Below are 19,929 nucleotides of genomic sequence, written 5' to 3'. Positions count from 1 at the left end.
AAGATCATGAAGATGAAAGGCACCAGCCTTTGACAGCTAGTCCAACCAGGAGAAGTTATTGTGGAAATACAAGATTTAAGCATCTAAAATCAGTACCTTACAAGGCAATATGCATTCCTCTAGTAATCCAATAGTATGTGATGGCTTTTGCTTGCTCCAATGGAATTACTTCTAGAGTGACAACTGTCACATCCATGTGGTTTTTAAACTTCAATTATTGTTAAACAAACAAACAACAAAAAAAAAACCAAATAAATAACGTGTAGTTTTATGACTAGTATTATTACTTTTCTTTCTGTTAAACAGCTGACGGGTGAAATCCGGTTGAAACACTCCATTGTCAGATAAACAGAATAATCATAAGGCTGATTCAACATGAAGTGGTTTATGCGAATGAAAACGAAGTAATTATTTTGCATAAAGCAAGGCCAGTAATTTTTTATCTGATTTATAGTGCAAACACAGGGTTACTCGTATACAGTGATATGGATACGGGGCAATCTAAAACATGAGATAAGCTGGTAACAGCATGGAAAATAACACTGAACTTTGCTAAAGAAGGTAAATGTTGACAGTAGTACACAAACAGTCGGATTTGTATGTGATCCTGTAACAAAACATTTTCTTTGCATTTCCATAATATAACTGGTCTGACTGTTGTTCAAAGTAAATCCTGTCACATTAAGGATATAGTAACTGTTTTTATTTTTTGACAACATTTTGTTTTGTTACCATCATTTTTGTGATACCACTATGTATTACATACATGTAAAATAAAAGCAAATGGATGACACTAACTGATTTCAATAGTAAAGCCAGTACCAATCTGTTAACTCTTTTATGTTGATTACTAAACTGTTCACTATAGAAATAAATGTGTGGTTTCACTATAGACTATGTTAGCAGAGCAGAGTAGTTCACTGTTCCCTTTTTTTGGACCACGTATATATGTCGCTCCAAAACTAATGCCTCCTAAATGTTTCCATGGAAACGACAAAAGATACAAAAAGCAGAATAACACTTTTTAATAGAGCAAATTCTCAGCTACAAAACACAGTTTTCAACATAGTCACCACCATAAGTTATGCATTTGTACCAGAGGTGAACAAGAATGTGCACGCCGTGCTCGTAAAAAGCTGCACCAGCTGTGCATGGCCATCCAGAATGTGACTTGTTTTTCATGTATCTGTTGTCACTGCTGAAACACACAACCCACTGCCTCACTGTGCTAACAACCACTGTTTGGTCTTTGTGAACATTCAGCAAACATCAGTGAATGTCAATGAATGTGCAATTTTTTTCAGATGTAATATTTCAGTTGTAGAACTTTTCTTTATACACACTTCCATGTCATATGTCATTTTGTCAGACTGCCCCTCCACTGCCACCTGTTGCATGGCAACAAAATGTAACAAAATATTAGCGGGAACACTGTCATACTATCAACATCCACCTCTGAGATCATGGGCCAACATAACAAAATAAGAGGCATTATTTACTTTTGGAGCAGACCTCGTAATACGCAGTTGTTCCTTCACTTGCTTCAAATATAATCAATGCAATCAAAGAAGGAAGTGGATGAGATCACTGATCTGATAGAAAATAAATTCATTCTTTAAAAAAGAAAAAATAGACTTTATGTATATCAGTGAACCCAACTGGTTTATGTATGCACTTGTTAGTTGCAAGAAATGGACATGAGCTTCCAGCCAAGCCTAGAAGAACAAATAAATGTAAAGCTATACTTTATTGGGTGCAACCTGACACGTTCTGAGAAAGACATATATAAGGGTAACGACTGGGAGATAAAACATGTAGTATTCAAAACATGCTTTCTTGCAGTTTTTGTAATGATTGCTTTCTACAAAGACTTTGTACATACAAGGCTCACAGCCAGTAAAATATTTCATCTGATCTATAGTCTTCCTATACTGAAAATGGCCTTCCTAAGAACAGAGAATTTCCAGATTGGAAACAATTACCACATACAATTTCAAGCAATGCCATTGTCACGAGGACTAGGTTTCCACTCTTCTCAGGAACAAGCCAGATATTTGCTAACTACCATATACTTCACAATACTATTACTCATTAACTAACATTAACATAATATCAACTTTACAAGTGATACATACCATGTACCAAATGTTGGGTAATCTTGTTAACTTTGTCTTATTTTCCATCTCTTTATCTGAATATCACTTCCTTAGTTTCACACATCACACATTTGGATTATAAAGTTTTGAGGTTAGAGTATACCATATTTGATATGTATGTGAACAGTGCCTGATGTAATGATTTCTAATTACTTTAGCTTGTTTCTATAATATTATCTGTACTAATAGGAAAAATAATGTCTTATATCAAGGTTCATGAAGATAATTTGAAATTTTAAAGAAGATTCATAAGAGTTGCTCAGCACCCATGGAACATGTTCCAAATAAAGTTTAATGATGAAGAGAAGTATTGGCTTTCATTTCATTTCATTTCATTTCAGTTCAGTTCAATTCAGTTCAGTTCTTCTCATAAGCTAAAAATTCTTCATCTTATTTGCTAGCATTGAGAACATTTTGATTTACAGTGGATAAAACTGGATAAAATGTTTACAACTCAAGCTGGACAACATTTCTGTTTCTTCAGAGAGAGACTAAGCATAACCAGTTCCTAGTTAAAGAACTTTGAATTTACTGCCTTATTAGAGGTCAAGCCTGTCAGCTACAGTTGCAGTGTCTCAACGTGTATAGCACTGTCCATAGAACCTGAGACAGAAGGATTAGATAATTATGTCTTTCTACTTCATGGATCTATAGATAAAACTGTCTCACAGATAGCTCTGAAGTTCCCTCAGGTTATTTTTACTGTGTTCATGATGTTTTCCTGTTGATCCTTCAGTTTCTTTAGTGAAGTCTGAACAAAGAAAAAAAAACATTTTCTTTCCTCTGAAGAAGCCTAATTTCCGTGTTACTTGATGGTTGTTAGAATTTCACTGCTAATGAACAGCATACTCCACTCTAGAGAATGTGTTCTGTTTACATGACCAAGATAGCTAGGTAAACACACTAGATTAATATAACCAGCAAAAAGCCAGGGAGCATGGATGATCAAGTACAAAAAAAGTATGATTCTGCTCTCAACTGAAAAAGTTAAAACATTGCTTTTCAGTCTGTGGTGGTAACCAGGTCACTATTTATACACGTTGCCATTTGAGTGGTACTACACGTACAGACAAATGTATAATCCTATTTGCTGAGGACACTAACATTTGCCTGTTCAACGAAATATTTTACTTGCACCTTCTTCCAAAAATGCCAACTGGTTTCAAAAGACACTTCAAACCAGAAGTTTTGCTGCAAAAGTTGACTGAGTAGAATTATTGTGTAGTTTTTCTAAACTCAAGATCGGCTGTATCTTTCTGTGACACAAAGCACTGTTCTTTGACAAAGACACTGTTTTCAATTCAATAGCTGCTTTAGGCTGTATAAATTTAGAAGCCATTCTATGGTGCAAGATAGGATAAACTTCTGGGGTGGCACATGCCTTACACTAATGCAATACATAGAGATACCAAAGGAAATACCTGAAGGGCACTTGTGTTGACAGTGCCAGTTTAAGTAATCAAATCTTGTTGATCCAACACTGAAAAATCCTGAAGATTTTTTTTCCACCACTGTCAGATGTCTTGTTTTTAAATGCTGCGACAATGCTGAAGTCTCCATTCTTTCAGAAGCTGGCAGTTCTGAGCATGCTACATTCTGTAGTACTGAAGCAACTGAAGCAAAGCAAACATCATATTTGTCATCATATTTCTGCATTTCCATTCCCTTCTCTGGCCTATCACTGGAACAATTTATCCATGTCCTTTTCAGAAAATGCTCCTTTTCCAAACATCTTTTCAAACAGAATGAGCTGCCAGAAGACCGAAAAGTATATGCAACGTGGTCATGATAGGCTATAATGAGTGCTGTGGGTGTTAGCAATTACACTGGATGCATTTGGTGTTCCAACTAAATGGTACTTTTCAGCATGGTATTTCTACACACAGCTACTTGCAGACTATACTCTATGTCATAAATAAGGATTTTCTGTATAGGTATACTAGTACGCAGGCCAAGAAGGTATAACATTGTTTTATTAGCAGGCCCCTAGTATCATTCTTTTCCTGCATCATTTCACTTCTTTTTTTCCCCTGCATTACATTCTGATGGCATTTTCAGGCTGAGGTGATATACTGATTTTAATGGGTTACATATATCTACTATATGCGGCATGCTACATTCCAACAGCGTCCCTCTAGTTTCCTTAGAATAATTCTAAAGGGACATATGTGGGATTTAATGTGTATATCTAGATTTCGCATTTACAGCGTTACTGAAGTAGTATCTTTACCCCAGTGTCCTACATTTTTAGTACACTAGCACCTAGTTTGTGCACTCATATGTGCAAAAGCAGAATTCATGGCAAAATCGTGTTAAGAACTTCAGAAGTACTTCTGTCCACATTTCCCTTAACTGATGCAGAAAGATGTTCATCTCCCTGATGGCATGAGAAACTCTCAACCATAACCCTCACATCACGCACCAGCAGGGGCTGGAGATCCTGGGGTGAGTGTGGGGCAATGACTTGTACATAGACTCCAAGGAGACTGACGGCATCAGAATTTAGCAGTCCCCTTTGAGCAGGGGTGCAATGGTTCTCAGGATTTACAGCCTCTACTGACAGTTCAAGAAAAAGATTTCTGGTATAGTGACTACTAGAAAGGCATTCACCCAGAATGGGGCTTGATTTTCAGGGATTCCATGCTTTTGAAATATATATACGTATAGTTTTTATCCTAACCCATGCCTGTCTCTGAAGAAATAGATTCTCTAACTGGTACCTTTTTCTTGTGGTAATGTGGTAATTCACTCCACTGACAGGAATTACATCTGAGATAAAGAGCCCATGGCAACCAAAGCTGCCTTTGAGGAATGGCAGAGAGACTGAGGGAAGCAGTGCCTCTCTACATATTTCATATGGCATGCATGCTCCTTGTCCTTTTTTTCACAGTCACTCCACTATATCTATAGCAGAGGATGAGCACATGGCAGAAATTCACCAGGCCATAGCAAATGACCTGCTTTTGTTGCAACATTGTGCCAGCACAGCTCCTGCCAGCCTGTGAGAACAGGATGGCCTCATCACTGGACAGGCAGTCCCACAGGGCCCGCTGCAAACACTTCCTCTGCTGATACCACAATGCATATGAAGCTGGACATGAGCTGCAGCCTCTGATTGCCCAACAAGGGCCAGGATGGAATGAAACTGATTATGTCTGAGTCTACAACAGCTGTACTTGCACCAAATGGCCTCTGCAAAGACTACAGACACAGTAAGAAAGGAGTCTGTTGTTCTTTGATGTTATCTTAAGAGCTGTCTCTCCAATCAAGCCACAGATCGAAGTACCCATGCTTTTCCCACAACATTAAATCTGTCATTTCCTAAAGCAATTAAATGGACAAGCTATTTTTCCACTAGGTATTCTTTACTTCTTTCTAACCTCATTTTATAATGTAAGAGAAAATCTTTGTGCAATATCCTCTTTAATCAAATCCTTAATATTATCAATACAAAGCATCTTAAGCGTATTATTCATAATGGACCTATAACTTCAAACTCTTTACTTCATTCTCTGCTGCTCTTTCTGACTTTGTCACACTCTTTTGTAATTGGAAAATGCAAGCTGTCTAGCCCATACTACACTTAAGACCAGTTTTAGTTCGAAGCTTGCAAAAAGTCTTAGCAAACTCTTAACACACAAAAGGTTCTAACTGAAGAAATCTACTGCTGACTTTTATTTTTTTAATTTATTATTATTATTTTTTATCTGGAAGTGATGTTTTGGACTTTTATATATTAGAATATCTCTTAAAATAACATTAACCATTCTGTCTGGATTATAATTTATATGAAAAAGGTCACATACGATTAAAATAATGGGAAAATCTTCCCAGCAGCACATTGTAGGTGTAAAGACACAATGTTAGAAAAACATTGTGGAAGAAATAAACTAGAAGTGAATGTGTATAATAATGCAAATTCTAATAACACCAGATTTCTGTAATAAAAGCTGTGAGGTTCTATTAACAAAATGAGCAGGGATTTAAAAAAATGCACAATAGAAATCTCATAAACACAGTGAAAAAGGTAGATGGCGTAAACAGAGTACAGCAGCATAGCCTTTCTGTGAACATTCAGGTCATGCTTTGACTAGGTATGTTGGTACAGAACACTGGACAGAGGTGTGGTTGTACCTATGTTGAAATTTGATTACTGTAATGGCCATTTACAATTTCTGGCTTGCCTCTTTGACACTGTCAGTGGTAAAATGCATGGATTCAAATATACAGTACCAAGAGTGTGACCACACAGATCTGTTGCTGTTATTCTTACATTGCTCCATGGAAACCTCCTGAGCTTTGACACTAGAGCATTTCATGCCATCACATTTCAGACTGCCATTTCTTGTAAGGCAGCTGGTTCAGCACTCCTGACAGTACACCTGGCAGGTTCCTCCATGGGCACAGTCTTTCACAGCTTTAGTCAGTGAGTTCAACAGTGGCTGTATCCAGACATGCAGTAACTTTAGTGCTATTTCCTTGTATTGGACCTTGCTGTTTTATGAATTGCTTCTCATTATGTCCTTCTGACAGCTGGTAGGATACTAGGGATACCAATCACTGTCAGTGAACCTTCATCAGACCTTATTCTCAGCTCACAGGTGAAATTGGGGAAAAGGCTCTGTACTTCTCTGAATGCAAGAACAGTAATTTCACTCAGTCCTCAAACGCTTCTCATAGGATTGGAAAGATCTGCAAGACCTTTTTTCCATATGTATCCACATAATACAGCATGGAAATGTTATCTTTGAATTGTTATAGAAATGGCTTTATTAGATCTATGGAGAAAGAAAGATACCTGGCATTCATTCTCTGCAGTAATTTTTCATACGCAACTCTTCGGGATTCCACTATATAAATACCATGTTGCAAGCTACATGGCCCTATTAGACTGAATAGAAAATATTTAAATCTAGGAGTCAGTATCAATATAGACCTTTTATCTGGGTCAGAAAGCTTGCTTTATGTGCTACTTTTATTTCAGCTATCTCCAGACACAGCACAGGACATTTTCCCCTTCTTTCTGCAAGGACTGAACGACCTTCTGCCTGACAATCATTCAAGTGATTCTCTTAATGTTTTCAAGTTAAATGCAAAACATTTCTCTGAGTTATTTCCCACTTGATACTACACACATGGCTACATCTGTTATTCTTGCCTCATATTGCCTCCTGGTACTTGAATGACAGATGATAAATCTGGATTAAATTCTATCTTGCTTTGCAGGAGCTTGCAGTGAATCAGACAAAAGGGTACAAAGGGCCCTTCCTGCTTTCTTGAGCATCCAGGCAAGAGGCAGACACAAAACACAGTCTCACTCCTGATTTAGAAGAGTTCTGAATGTATACAGTTGATGTATTTAATATTTACAGAAATGCTGAGTGCCAAAAAGGGAACAAAGGCCATGATATTCTGATTGGGTCAACAGTGGAATTAGGTGATGTTTTTTTAATGAACTGCAACTTCCTTAAAAATATAATCCAGAGGAAACCAAATGTACTTTTATTTTAGTGATTTGCATTTCAAAACAAAAGGAAAAATTGAAGTAAACACCCCCTGCCCTCCCCCAAAAAAGGATACAAGAAGATTAAATATTCTTTTTCAGTTGACTGTCTTGATTTTGTTCAGTTGTTTCAGCAAATAAAAAGTTTTTTTACATAGTATAGATTATGAGAAAGGTCAACACTCAATGCATACAAATTGTAACATTAAAAAAGGGCACAGTATTACAGGAACATAAGGGTCCACCAGACTCCTATCTATATCAAACAATTGCATCTCTTTCATACACCTAATCACTCTATGCATTTGAACTGGTTAGACCATCTTAACTCACTTCTATTAAGAGCTTATTCCCAAACCTACTTCCATCAGAATCCTTTTAATTTCAGGGTACTATCATCATCATCATCCAATTGTTCTTCGCAACTGTTAGTCCTTAGAAAGAGTTCTTTTTCTTTGGTGTTTACTTTCTGCCTGTCTACAATATGTAAACATACACCCTTACAGGTTTCAGTTCTCTAAACTTATCCACATTTTTTTCACAATGAGTTGAAAAAGAAGTGAGTTGATGTTACAAAAAGGCTTTCTTCTGATTATTATTGCAACCCTTCTCTTTACATGTTTCAATTTGAAATTATCTTTAATGGTGAGTATAAGTAACTACACATTCCAGATATAATTTAATTTGTGTCCTGCATGATAGCATTATTGCTTCTATTTAACTCCAGGATATGACTCCCCTGGTGCTCCTATGGGTAAGTAACATTTACCTTATCAAAGCAACTCACATTTGTTGGAAGGCCTGATGAAGAAGTTGTAGGGTTAATAACAAAAAAGCATATGAACAAAGAATATTCCTGAGAATCTGTAGGAAACATATAATAAGACTATTAACTTTGGGTTAAAGAAGAAAAGAAATAAAAGACAAGTGTTGCTGCTCAGGCTTTGGGTCAGATAAGTTAGATTAAAATAATATTCGTTTCAGCCTTGGGAAAACAAAAGTAGCAAATTGGGAAATAAGAGTTATAATTACAGTTAGGAATAAATAAGTATAAATAAGATTAGCTAAGTCATTTAAAACAAACAGCCAAGGATGGAAACAGTGCTGCAGTGTGACTATGAGGTTATATCCAAAGGCAGGGATTAGGCTTTTTCAAATTCTCTGCTTAATGTCTTTCATTATGTCTTTGAACTGATTAGCCACCAGTGTTTCTAATAAAGATGTAATGTCTATCACGTAGCTTAACCTAACATCTCAAATAGAACAATTTAAACACATAAAGCTTTTTATATAGGGCATAGAAACTTAAACCATACTATCACTCTTCTTCGACATTAATCTTGTTGAAAATAAAAACAATTTAATCTGGGGCAAACAGTTATGCTACTTCTAATGTCCTTAGCAATTCTTATTTTCTTTCTTTTCCAGTTTCGCATTTGCATGGTCAGTAAGCATGTTCTGTTTTATGCTTCTTAAGCATTTCACTTGAATTTGACTTATGGAAGTTCTCATTTTATTCTGCTAGGTGTAAGGCTTTACATCTTTTGCACTTTCTCTATTTACTCCTAAACTCTTGTTTGTATTGAACATTTACCCCATTATGAGCCCATCCGCAATGTCTTCTATCTCTCTCCTTGGGATATATCCTCAAGAATACTTTTGGACTTGGATTAAACAGGACTCCCAGGTCTCAAGTAAAATGCTAATCTGAGCCCTCTTTTGCTTGCATGTGTAACTACTTTTGTCTACCTTAGCTTGCCTATTTGAAACTGATACTCTTCATTATAGGCCTCTGTTTACTCTTCAATTTAATTAAAACTCGATTACCTTACAACCGTGCAATCCAAGGTTATTTTCTACAATTTACATTTTGTAGAATGTCTTTACTACTTAAAAGAGTCAGGTTTAAAAGCAAATCTGCTTTGCCTGTTCATCAGGAAAGGAGCCTGATTGCATTCTGAGGAATCTCATTCTTTACGAGTAGTTTTTGCTCAGAATCTTAGGTAGGAAATCTACCAGCTCTCCTACATAGTTTCCTGAGGTATATACTGGTAGAATTTGCATATGCAATCTTACTGTCCCTGCCACTCATCTAAGAGTGTGTTAGCATGCAGCCCTTATAGGACAGACATTTTGCTGATGAGAGTCACTGTCTGTGAATGCTCCAGGTAAATCTCTCCTGGAGCATCAGCAGGGCTCTACCTAGAGTCCTCCCTCACAACCAGGTGCAGATTCTTTTTTCTTTTTTTTTTTTCACACTACAAATCAAGCATGTTTTCCCCATTGCTTTAATCTTTTCTTTGTTCTCTATCAGACAATGAAAACCCACATTTCAGAACTATAAAATAGAAGTGGGATTTTTACATAATAGAGGCTGTGGGCATAATCTACTAGCATATGTGTTTTATCATTTTTTACTAGCCATACTGTATCAACATAATTTCAAATCTGTTTTCATTTCTTCCACATGCTAGATGAAGAAGGGTACTAAATTAAAAAAAAAAAAAAAAAAGTATCAGTGAGATGCAAAAGGAGTAGTGGTAACATATTTATCTCACTTATTTCCATATAGTACTTACACAAAAGAGATTATCTAGAATTAATTTAACATATATTCTACTCTTTTGCATCTTAAGGTAATCTAAAATGAAGACTTCCATGACGCTCTTTCTCTGAGGGCTTTGGGTTTTCAGCTACCTATTTTTTCTTTTGCAACGATGCCTTTCTTTTCAAAACATTCAGTAAGACTCAGGGAAGATCCCATTATTGTTCTACAGACTCTGTAGCTTCACAGGTTGGTATTAAGTGAAAGACTCAATGCACTTCATCAGTATTAGTACAGCATCAAGAGATTATACCACAACTTTTGTAAGGAATAGCAGAACACAATAATGCTAAGTAGTATTCAAAATAGTTTAAGATCAGAGGGCTGGAGCACCTCTCCAATGAAGAAATATTGAGGGAACTGGACTTTTTTAGCTTAGAGAAGAGAAGGCACCGGGGAGACCTCATTGCAGCCTTGAAGGGAGTGCATAAACAGGAGGGGGAACGGCTGTTTACGAGGGTGGATAGTGATAGGACAAGGGGGAATGGTTTTAAACTGAGACAGGGGAGGTTTAGGTTAGATATTAGGAGGAATTTTTTCACACAAAGTGGTGATGCACTGGAACAGGTTGCCCAAGGAGGTTGTGGATGCCCCATCCCTGGACGCATTCAAGGCCAGGATGGATATGGCTAGTGGTTGGCAACCCTGCCTGTAGCAGGGAGGTTGAAACCGGATATCATTGTGATCCTTTTCAATCCAGGCCATTCTATGATTCTAGGATTCTATGAAGATCACATAGCAGACAAAGAGTGTACTACCTCCTACACTGTCATGGATGCCTCCATCCTGACTGAAAAAAAAGCATTTAAGAACATACCAGTTTTCTGTCCACAGGATTAAAGCATATGCCAATTTGAAAGCAGGATAGTGAATCATATTTCCTCAAATTAATTGGATGTCACAGTTCTTTGGGAGCATTATTGCTTCATTTCTTTTCACCCCTCATTTGGGGTCCTGATTTACAGTTGTGTAATTCCAGCTTTGCACTCAGCCTCTGTAATGAGACTGCAGCATGAGTGAAAACACTTGCAAGCAGATTTTTATCTTCCTGTAAATTAGCAGTTCTGCAAGAATGTCAAATGATTCCGCTAAACACATTGAACTGGCCATGTTTGAAAATTAAATTTCTAGTCATTGCTCCAGCCCACGTGGCACTTGATAAGTGCTACAACGCTCAGTAAAGACCATGTTAATTATCACATGACTATTATTATATCTCTATTTCTTGAAATGCTATTCCGTTATTAAAGATAGTGAAAAATGGCACTATCCAGAATGAATATGAAATGAATATTCATAACAGCTAATTATCACTGACATCTCAAATTTCATTATAATTTCTGTTTTTCTTAGCACTTTCTCATACTTGCAATAGAATCATAGAATTGTAGAATCATCTAATTCAAAAAAGACTTTCAAGAGACAACTGACTGCCAACTTGACCTACTGAGTCCCACCACCAAACCACAGAATCACCGTAGAATTGCTTGAATTGGAAGGGAGTCTAAAAAGTCATCTAGTTCAATTTCCCTGCAATGAAGAGGGACACCTACAGCTAGATCAGACTGCTCTGAGCCCCACCCAACCTGACCTTCAATGTATCCACGCACATCCACCATCTACCTGGGCAAACTGTTCTAGTGCCTCAGCGCCTTTATTGTAAAAAACTTCTCCCTTATACCCAGACTAAATCTCCCCTCTTTCAGGTTAAAACTATTTCTCCCAGACCCTGCTAAAGAGTTTTTTTCTCATAGCACCTCTTTAGATTCTGAAAGGCCACTCTCAGGTCTCCCCAGAGCCTTCTCTTCTCCAGGCTGAACAGCCCCAGCCCTCTCAGCAATCCTCATAGGAGAGATGTTCCATCCCTTGGATCATTTCTGTGGCCTTCCTCTGGATGCACTCCAGCAGGTCCATGTCTCTCCTGTACTGAGAACTCCACATCTGGATACATTACTCCAGGTGAGGTCTCACAGTGCAGAGCAGAGGGGCAGGATCACCTCCCTCCCCCTGCTGGCTGTGCTGCTTTTGATGCAGCCCAGGATACAGTTTGCTTTCTGGGCTGTGAGGGCACACGGCTGGCTCACATCCAGCTTGCCAACCACCAGTACCCCCAAAGTCCTTTTGGCAAGGCTGTGCTCTATTCTTTTGTCCCCTTGCTTGTACAGATAGCGGGAGGTTGCCATGACTCAGGTGCAAGATCGTGCAGTCCATTCCAAAGCTTGATCATTGTCTTGAAGAAATTCCTCCTAATGTATATGTATTCCTAATGTCCAACTGGACCTTCCTCCTAATGTTCAATAAAAACCTGCCCTGGTGCAACTTGAGACCATTTCCTAACTACCACTGTGGGTCAGTGATAAATCCATTGCTGAGCTATTTAATCACTGACTATAGCATAAGTGCAGACAAAATTACATGCATAGGATAGAAGTCAACATGATTTCATGTCATGATCACCTATATAGTCATGACGTCTGTTTCTTACATCGGTACAGATGCATTTATATACCTTAGCAGATCTTAATATGCTTAACAGAATCTCTCACATTTTTTAACAAGCATTGTGTGTTTTGATTCACAGTAAATCTAATAATTCCAGAGTTTCCAAATTTGTTAGTGGAACTAAAACAAAACTCTTTTTCTTTCAACTGCTATATCATAATACGCTTAATTTATATACTCTGTGCGTTTCATCATTCTTTTGAAAGTACAAGGAGAAAGAACACTGCTAAACAAAAAGGCTTGCAAGTGAGCCATTCTAATGTTTATCAAGACCATTATTTATCTTGCAAGCCTGTTAAGTCCTTAAATACGTACTTTTATCAAGCTAATTTAAGCCGGTGCTTTTTGTGTAAGATCACCTACTTCACATACATACAGACGATATGGGAGCTTAATTTAAAATTAGATACTGCTATAATTCTGGCTATTTGGAGCCTCGGGGAGATTATTTTTGTTTTAAAAATTGACTTGGGAAAAAATTCAAGCAGCGAACAAGCGTATTAAATAATAATGCTTCAAACAACAGTGGTTCTTGTTGCTTCTAAGGAGAGGGCTATCTGATTTAAAGTATTTCTGATACTTTAAAGAGTAATTCTCTTATACTTACCTTCAAATTCAGTATAGCAGGAAGTACATTATAAAAGGAGCTGTTTATTGGCAGCTGTTTAAAGCAGGCAGTTTCAAACAGGACATTGTGATGATGGAACCTTTCACAGATGAGAAAGCAGTCATTTGGGGAGGAGAAATGATGATAGTTTGATCAAAACCTATTTACCAGTGTTCCTGGGATGGTGGGTGAATGAATCCTCCTTTCTGTAAATGGAAGAAGTCGACCCCTAACTAGAGGGCGGTCAAGTCACACTGAACTGCATGCTGAGACACAGAATACCTACTGATTTCTGCTTGTAATAAATGTCAGCCTCTGAAGCTGTTATTTACAAGCTCTCTCTGTTGTAGTACTGAGACTCCCTAGGCATCGTTAGTTGCAGCATTATGTACACCAAGTTCTTTCAATCAGAGCAACCAAGCAACAGAGACATGCTTTTATATATATATATATATGTATATATATATATATAAAGCACGTTAATTTTCTTAAGAAAATGCTTGTATTTCCTTAAATGATAGTTTATTTTGACTTAGGTTTGCTTTTATTTTCTTCTATGGAAGATTCAAACATATAGGCAGAAATGACAAAAGAGTTGAATGCATGAAAAAGTTTTATCCTGGTTGAACATTTTTATTCTCTAAAAAGGGCAACAGAAAAAAGTTGAAAAAAAAAAAAAATAAAGGAAAAATCAGCGCAGATCCTCGGTTAAAAACTGTTGCTGCCAGTATGGCTCTTAAAGAAGCCATCCGTGATTGTCTCAACTCAGATAAATAGGAGGATAGTAATTTAAGAATATATTTTTCTGTCTTGTTTTGACAGTAAAATGATAAGGGTGTTTTTTGTGTTTTTTTCTTTCCACTACTGACAGTCATTAATGAGCCACATAAATACTCATAATAAAGAAATTTAAAGCTCAAACACAGTGAATGAAAAGGAAAAAAACACCAACAAAAACGCCTATCTGAGAAGCCCACTATACAAACAAAGAATCTTTTGTGGCAGGGGATTGTCTGGTGACAGTCACACTGGTAGATGGCTGCCTCTCTCTAAGAAGGACTAACAGCCAATGACAGCCTATCAGAGCTCTGCTGGAGGTCATATTAGCTACTATTGACATTTAAAATGCAATGCAGGAAAAAAAAAAAAAAAAGGTGTAAATTCTGGGGAAAAGCATGAGTAAATTGAAAAGCACAACAGAATTAATTTGTTAATCTTCATCTCTATCTAAAATCGCCAGAATTTCTTCTACTCCACAAAGTAGCTAACTATCTGATGCAACCTTGTTCTAAGCCACAGGTTGTCTATTTAAGCATACTAAAATAAAGACATTTGGAGTGAATTGAAGATTACATTTATGAGTATGTGCTTAAATGGCATTTTACAACAGATTTTAAACAAGTGTTTCCCTGCACTGAGTCCTTGATCATCAGATAGGCAGCTGGGACAGAACAGCAACACAGTGGGAGAGCAGAAATGTGTGAAACAGGGCATAAGATTTAATCCAAGGCTAAAGTACTCCCAGAGATGCTGCAGTGACTGCTAATGGCCTGGATTCTCCAGGTAGATTCAACAAAAGAAATCACCAGACAAGGTACCTTGAAAATCCAACTGAATCATGGAAATTAGAAACTGTTATCAAGTGACAACAATTAGATTCTATAGCACCATGTACTCATTGCATTTTTTTTTTTTTTAAATCTAATCTTTGTGATCCAGAGACAACTTTGCAAATGTGATCTTGGAATAAATCAGTATTTCGTTTTCTTCTTCAGTCTACAGTTACTCTTGGAGGAATTTAAAGATATGTTCTAGACCTTTTAAAAAATTATAGTCCCTAAATTTCCCCTTAATGTAATTGATACTATTGTTCTGATTATAGCTAATATTAAGTAAAGCTGTTATTCATTTCTTTAGAGATCCAAACTGTCAGTATTGAACCTACAATGGAGAAAAGAAATCGGTTACCAGAAAATAAATTGACAAATAAAATATACTGATAGAAGTCAGATAAAATGGTTTTGCAATAGTGTTATTGGAAAAATGCTAGAAAAACCATGGCTGTAATCTATCTGAGAAACCTATTCAATGTGAAGATAAGATTTTGACAAGAACAATGTGATGGCAATTACATGAGGGATTATACATATTTGAACTCACCTATATAATATTTATTTACAAATAGCAAATAATTTACAAAAAAGAATAAAATATAGCATCTGTAATAAAATACCTTTTAACTTTAAGAAGCGATCAAAGAAAAGAAAGACAAGAAAAACTAAGCCAGGTGGTAAATCCTTCTACTCAAAATGTCCTTTATTCTACTTGTAATCAGCTGGGCATTTTAGTTCAGATAGAATAATACCACCTCATTTAATGATGAGATTCCTCTCATTTAACTATAGAAGCTGAAGAGAGCAAGATTTGACTCACAGATGAAGATGCCAAATTTATGTACCTACATGTGAATTAAGTACTCAGGATCTAAAAGTAATGCCTCCTACTTATTTCTATGGAGACTACAACTGATACAAAGAGCAAAATAACACTATTTGATAAAGTTCTCAGCTACAAAATACACAAAAGCACTTCACTTTGCTCGCATCCACTGTTGGACCTACATAAACATGCAGCAAGAGTTGATGAATGTCAAGGGGTGTCATTTTTTCTGCATGGAGGAATTTAGTTATGCACCTTTGCTTCATACACACTACTATGTCAGATGCTATTCTGTCAGACTGCTCCTCTGCTGCCATCTGTCACACAGCAACAAAATGTAACAGAATATAGGTGGGAAGATTCAACCTCTACTGTCTTATCACCAACATCTGCTTCTGGTGTTGTGGGGTGACATCATAAAATAAGAGGCATCGGTATCATTACTAATAGTCAGAAAAATTTTGGAGTTTCAGTCAGTTTTCTAAATAAAGATGCCCACTGCCATTCCACTTAACATGTCCTAGGGTATCTGAGACAACCTCATGGGAACGGCAGACAGTGCAGAGGATCTGAGGGCTACTCTTTGAAGAAGAAGCTGGAGGCCTGGTATGGATACTTGGGGCATATTTAATATCATTACACATATCAAGTGAAGCCTTTCACATCAGCCCAACTAAAGCTTTGGACTGTTTAATCAATGGATCCAGAGAGCTATTCAATTCACTCGAAACTGAACACCTAGAGCAGGTCAGATGAACTATTCCCTACATAACCTTGCAGAGGGCTAGGATGAGAACAGTATTATGAATTCATTCGTGCACATCTTTTTTCTTTGCATACATAGTGAGAGGTTGCTTAAAGGTTCTTCTGTAGTGTATGTGCTCTACAAGCAAGCCAAGCTTTAGACTCATTGTTAACCAAGTGAACTTCCACAGCAATACACTTTAAAATCTTGCAGATAAATCACTAGAGAAAAAAGGGTTATCTACTGAAGCCACTTTATTTGGAATACTGTGTTCAGATAAAAGAACTATATCTTCACAAATATGTAGTTGCTCTGAAAGCACTGCCTGCTACTTATTTCCATGAAAACTACAAGAGATACAAAGAGCACAATAACACTTTTTTGATAGAGAAAATTCTCAGCTACAAAATGTTATTTTTTGGCATAGTCACTACTATTCATGCTATGTTTGCCAGCAATGAAAACAGTGCATGCTGCACTTATAAAGTACTGCACTAGTGGAGGTGATCCACAGTGTCACTTCTACTGAAATGCATCACCCACTGCCTCTCTGTGCTCACATACACTATTAGGTCTCCATAAACATTCAGAAAACATGAATGAATGCCAATTAATGTGCTTGCTTTTTTTTTTTTTTTTCTCTGCAGGGAGGAATTCAATTACACACTTTTGCTTCATACTTACTTCCATGTCAGATGCCATCTTGTCAGACTGCCCCTCTGCTTCCATCTGTCATAAGGCAACAAAATGTAATGGAATACTGGCACAAAGGTTCAACCTCTACTGCCATACCATACCATCAGCATCTGCTTGTGAAGTCATAGGCCAACACAATAAAATAGGAGGCATTACGTTTGGAGCAGCCCTTGTATATTGGCAAAATGGATGGAGTTCTCCAGAGAACAAAAGAGATTAGGAATAAATGCTTAGATCTTTATTATTTAAATTATTTAAACATTCCAAAGAACTTAATGCATGAGTGCACAAGTGAAAAAGAAGAGAAATAACCCCATACTTGCAATAGTAGAACTCACAAGAAAGAAATTATATAGTATAAACTATTCTAGGTTGTAATTAGCAGGCAGAGTGTGAAAATAAAGACAAGAAATACAAAGAGAAACTTCTCAGTGGGTGACACTTCTCTAGTTGTTCAGTAAACTCTGAAACATAGACACGCCACTCCATGGGAAACTGAAATACAAGCTGAATTTAGTAAGAGAAAATGTACTTTAGAAGACTGTCCTATATCAACAAGAAGACAGATGGGATAATCTGAAAAGCTCATCTATTAGCAATGTGTATGAATTTTTTTCACACACTATTAGTTGTCAGATATTTTGTCAGAGAACCGACTATCCTGATAAAGAAACAAGATTTGTCAAGAGAATACCAAATAACACTTATTCAGAACTTGCATTGACAGGCCCTTGACAGCACTACCTTAAATCATATTTATCTTCCAGTATTTGTTTAGAAGATGCTCATTGGCTAGTATTTATTTTGGACTGGCTTTAAAGTAAAAGATTAAAGACACTGTGTATTGATAACTAAATTAAAAGGGCTGGCTGCCAATAGCTGTAACAGTAAGTAATGAATAAAGAGCATTGCCTGCTCTGTGTCCTCTTGACCATGCAGAACAATCATTAAGAATTAAATGCTGTGATTCAGCCCCCCTCCTGCCTTTTCCCCAAGAGGCAATGCCTCACACACCACCAAGTATGCAGTACTCTGGGAACAATGCCAGAAGTAGCAACTCATTCTCCACAAGAGAACAGCTCAAAAATAGGTCTTACCCAAGAAGGGAGGGGGAGAAACTAGAATGTTTGCTACTATTTTTTTTAACTGAATACATTTTATATTAAGATCTTTAACCATTTTAAAAGAAGTTCAGGTATGGGGTATTGGGAAGAGAAGCTACGCTGAAAACATATTAAATAATGTTATTTCCTTTAATCTTAAATTATTACTTCCCTCTTGCTATTATATACATCATATATGTGTAGAGAGTGCTCTTTAACATCTTTATCAATGACATCGATGATGGAATTGAGTGCACCTCAGCAAGTTTGCTGACGACACCAAGCTGAGTGGTGTGGTTGACACGATAGAAGGAAGGGATGCCATTCAGAGTGACCTTGACAGGCTGGAAAGGTGGGCCCGGGTGATGAGGTTCAACACGGCAAAGTGCAGGGTTTTGCACTTGGGCTGGAGGAATCCCAGGCATCCATACAGACTGGAAGGAGCGGTCCTTGGGAACAGCCCTGTGGAGAAGGACCCGGGGGTCTTGATAGATGAAAAACTTAATATGAGCCAGCAGTATGCCCTTGCGGCTCGGAAAGCAAATGGTATCCTGGGCTCCATCAAAAGAGGGGTGGCCAGCAGGGACAGCGAGGTGATTGTCCCCCTCTACTCTGCTCTTGTGAGGCCCCATCTGGAATACTACGTCCAGATCTGGAACCCTCAGTACAAGAAAGACAGGGAGCTGTTGGAGAGGGTCCAGAGGAGGGCCACAAAGATGATCAGGGGACTGGAGCACCTCCCCTATGAGGACAGGCTGAAGGAGCTGGGCTTGTTCAGCCTGGAGAAAAGAAGGCTGCGGGGTGACCTCATTGCAGCCTTTCAGTACCTAAAGGGAGCCTACAAACAGGAGGGGAATCAACTCTTTGAAAGGGTGACAGCAGGACAAGGGGAAATGGTTTTAAGCTGAGGGAGGGGAGATTTAGGTTGGACGTCAGGGGGAAATTCTTTACAGAGAGAGTGGTGAGGAACTGGAACAGGATGCCCAGGGAGGTTGTGGATGCCCCATCCCTGGAGGTGTTCAAGGCCAGATTGGATGGGGCCCTGTGCAGCCTGGTCTAGCATTAGGTGGGATGGTTGGTGGCCTTGCATGTGGCAGGGGGGTTGGAGATTCATGATCCTTGAGGTCCCTTCCAACCCTGGCAATTCTGTGATTCTGTGATTCTGTGATAATATACAGTTTGATTGCCGGCAGCATCCTGAGTTCAAATTCACTAATGATTCCCATTTCTTCTTCTCTAGGTAGACGAGATTATGAAGCTTGGGTAAAACACTACAAAAGCTCAGAAAGACATAGGCTGTACCCTAGCTATTCATTATGCCAACAGGGCCAAGACAGGGAGCTGTTGGAGAGGGTCCAGAGGAGGGCCACAAAGATGATCAGGGGACTGGAGCACCTCCCTTACGAAGACAGGCTGAAGGAGCTGGACTTGTTCAGCCTGGAGAAAAGAAGGCTGCTGGGTGACCTCACTGCAGCCTTTCAATACCTAAAGAGAGCCTATAAACAGAGAGTGGTGAGGTGCTTGGTCAGGCTGCCCAGAGAGGTTGTGGATGCCCCATCCCTAGAGGTATTCA

At 37.9% G+C, this 19,929-nt stretch overlaps 1 protein-coding gene across 11 annotated transcripts in view; it reads right to left on the bottom strand.

The window, feature by feature from the left end:
- Positions 1-19,929, bottom strand: part of TAFA5 (TAFA chemokine like family member 5) — a 448,086-nt gene that overhangs the window by 53,443 nt on the left and 374,714 nt on the right. Inside the window, exon 5 of one of the 11 annotated variants that reach the window (XM_090136536.1) lies at positions 3,612-3,769. The exons of the other annotated variants lie outside the window; for them this stretch is intronic. Coding sequence (XP_089992662.1) covers positions 3,746-3,769 — 24 coding nt within the window. The 3' untranslated portion in view covers positions 3,612-3,745. Of the gene's footprint in view, positions 1-3,611; positions 3,770-19,929 lie in introns of those variants that run through there. 11 annotated transcript variants of the gene reach the window in all.

The sequence above is a fragment of the Phasianus colchicus genome, chromosome 1, assembly GCF_987193195.1.
Source record: "Phasianus colchicus chromosome 1, bPhaCol1.hap1.1, whole genome shotgun sequence".
Lineage (NCBI taxonomy): Eukaryota > Metazoa > Chordata > Aves > Galliformes > Phasianidae > Phasianus > Phasianus colchicus.
The sequence above is the reverse complement of the archived record's forward strand: the minus strand, read 5'-3'. Positions and strand labels throughout refer to the sequence as shown.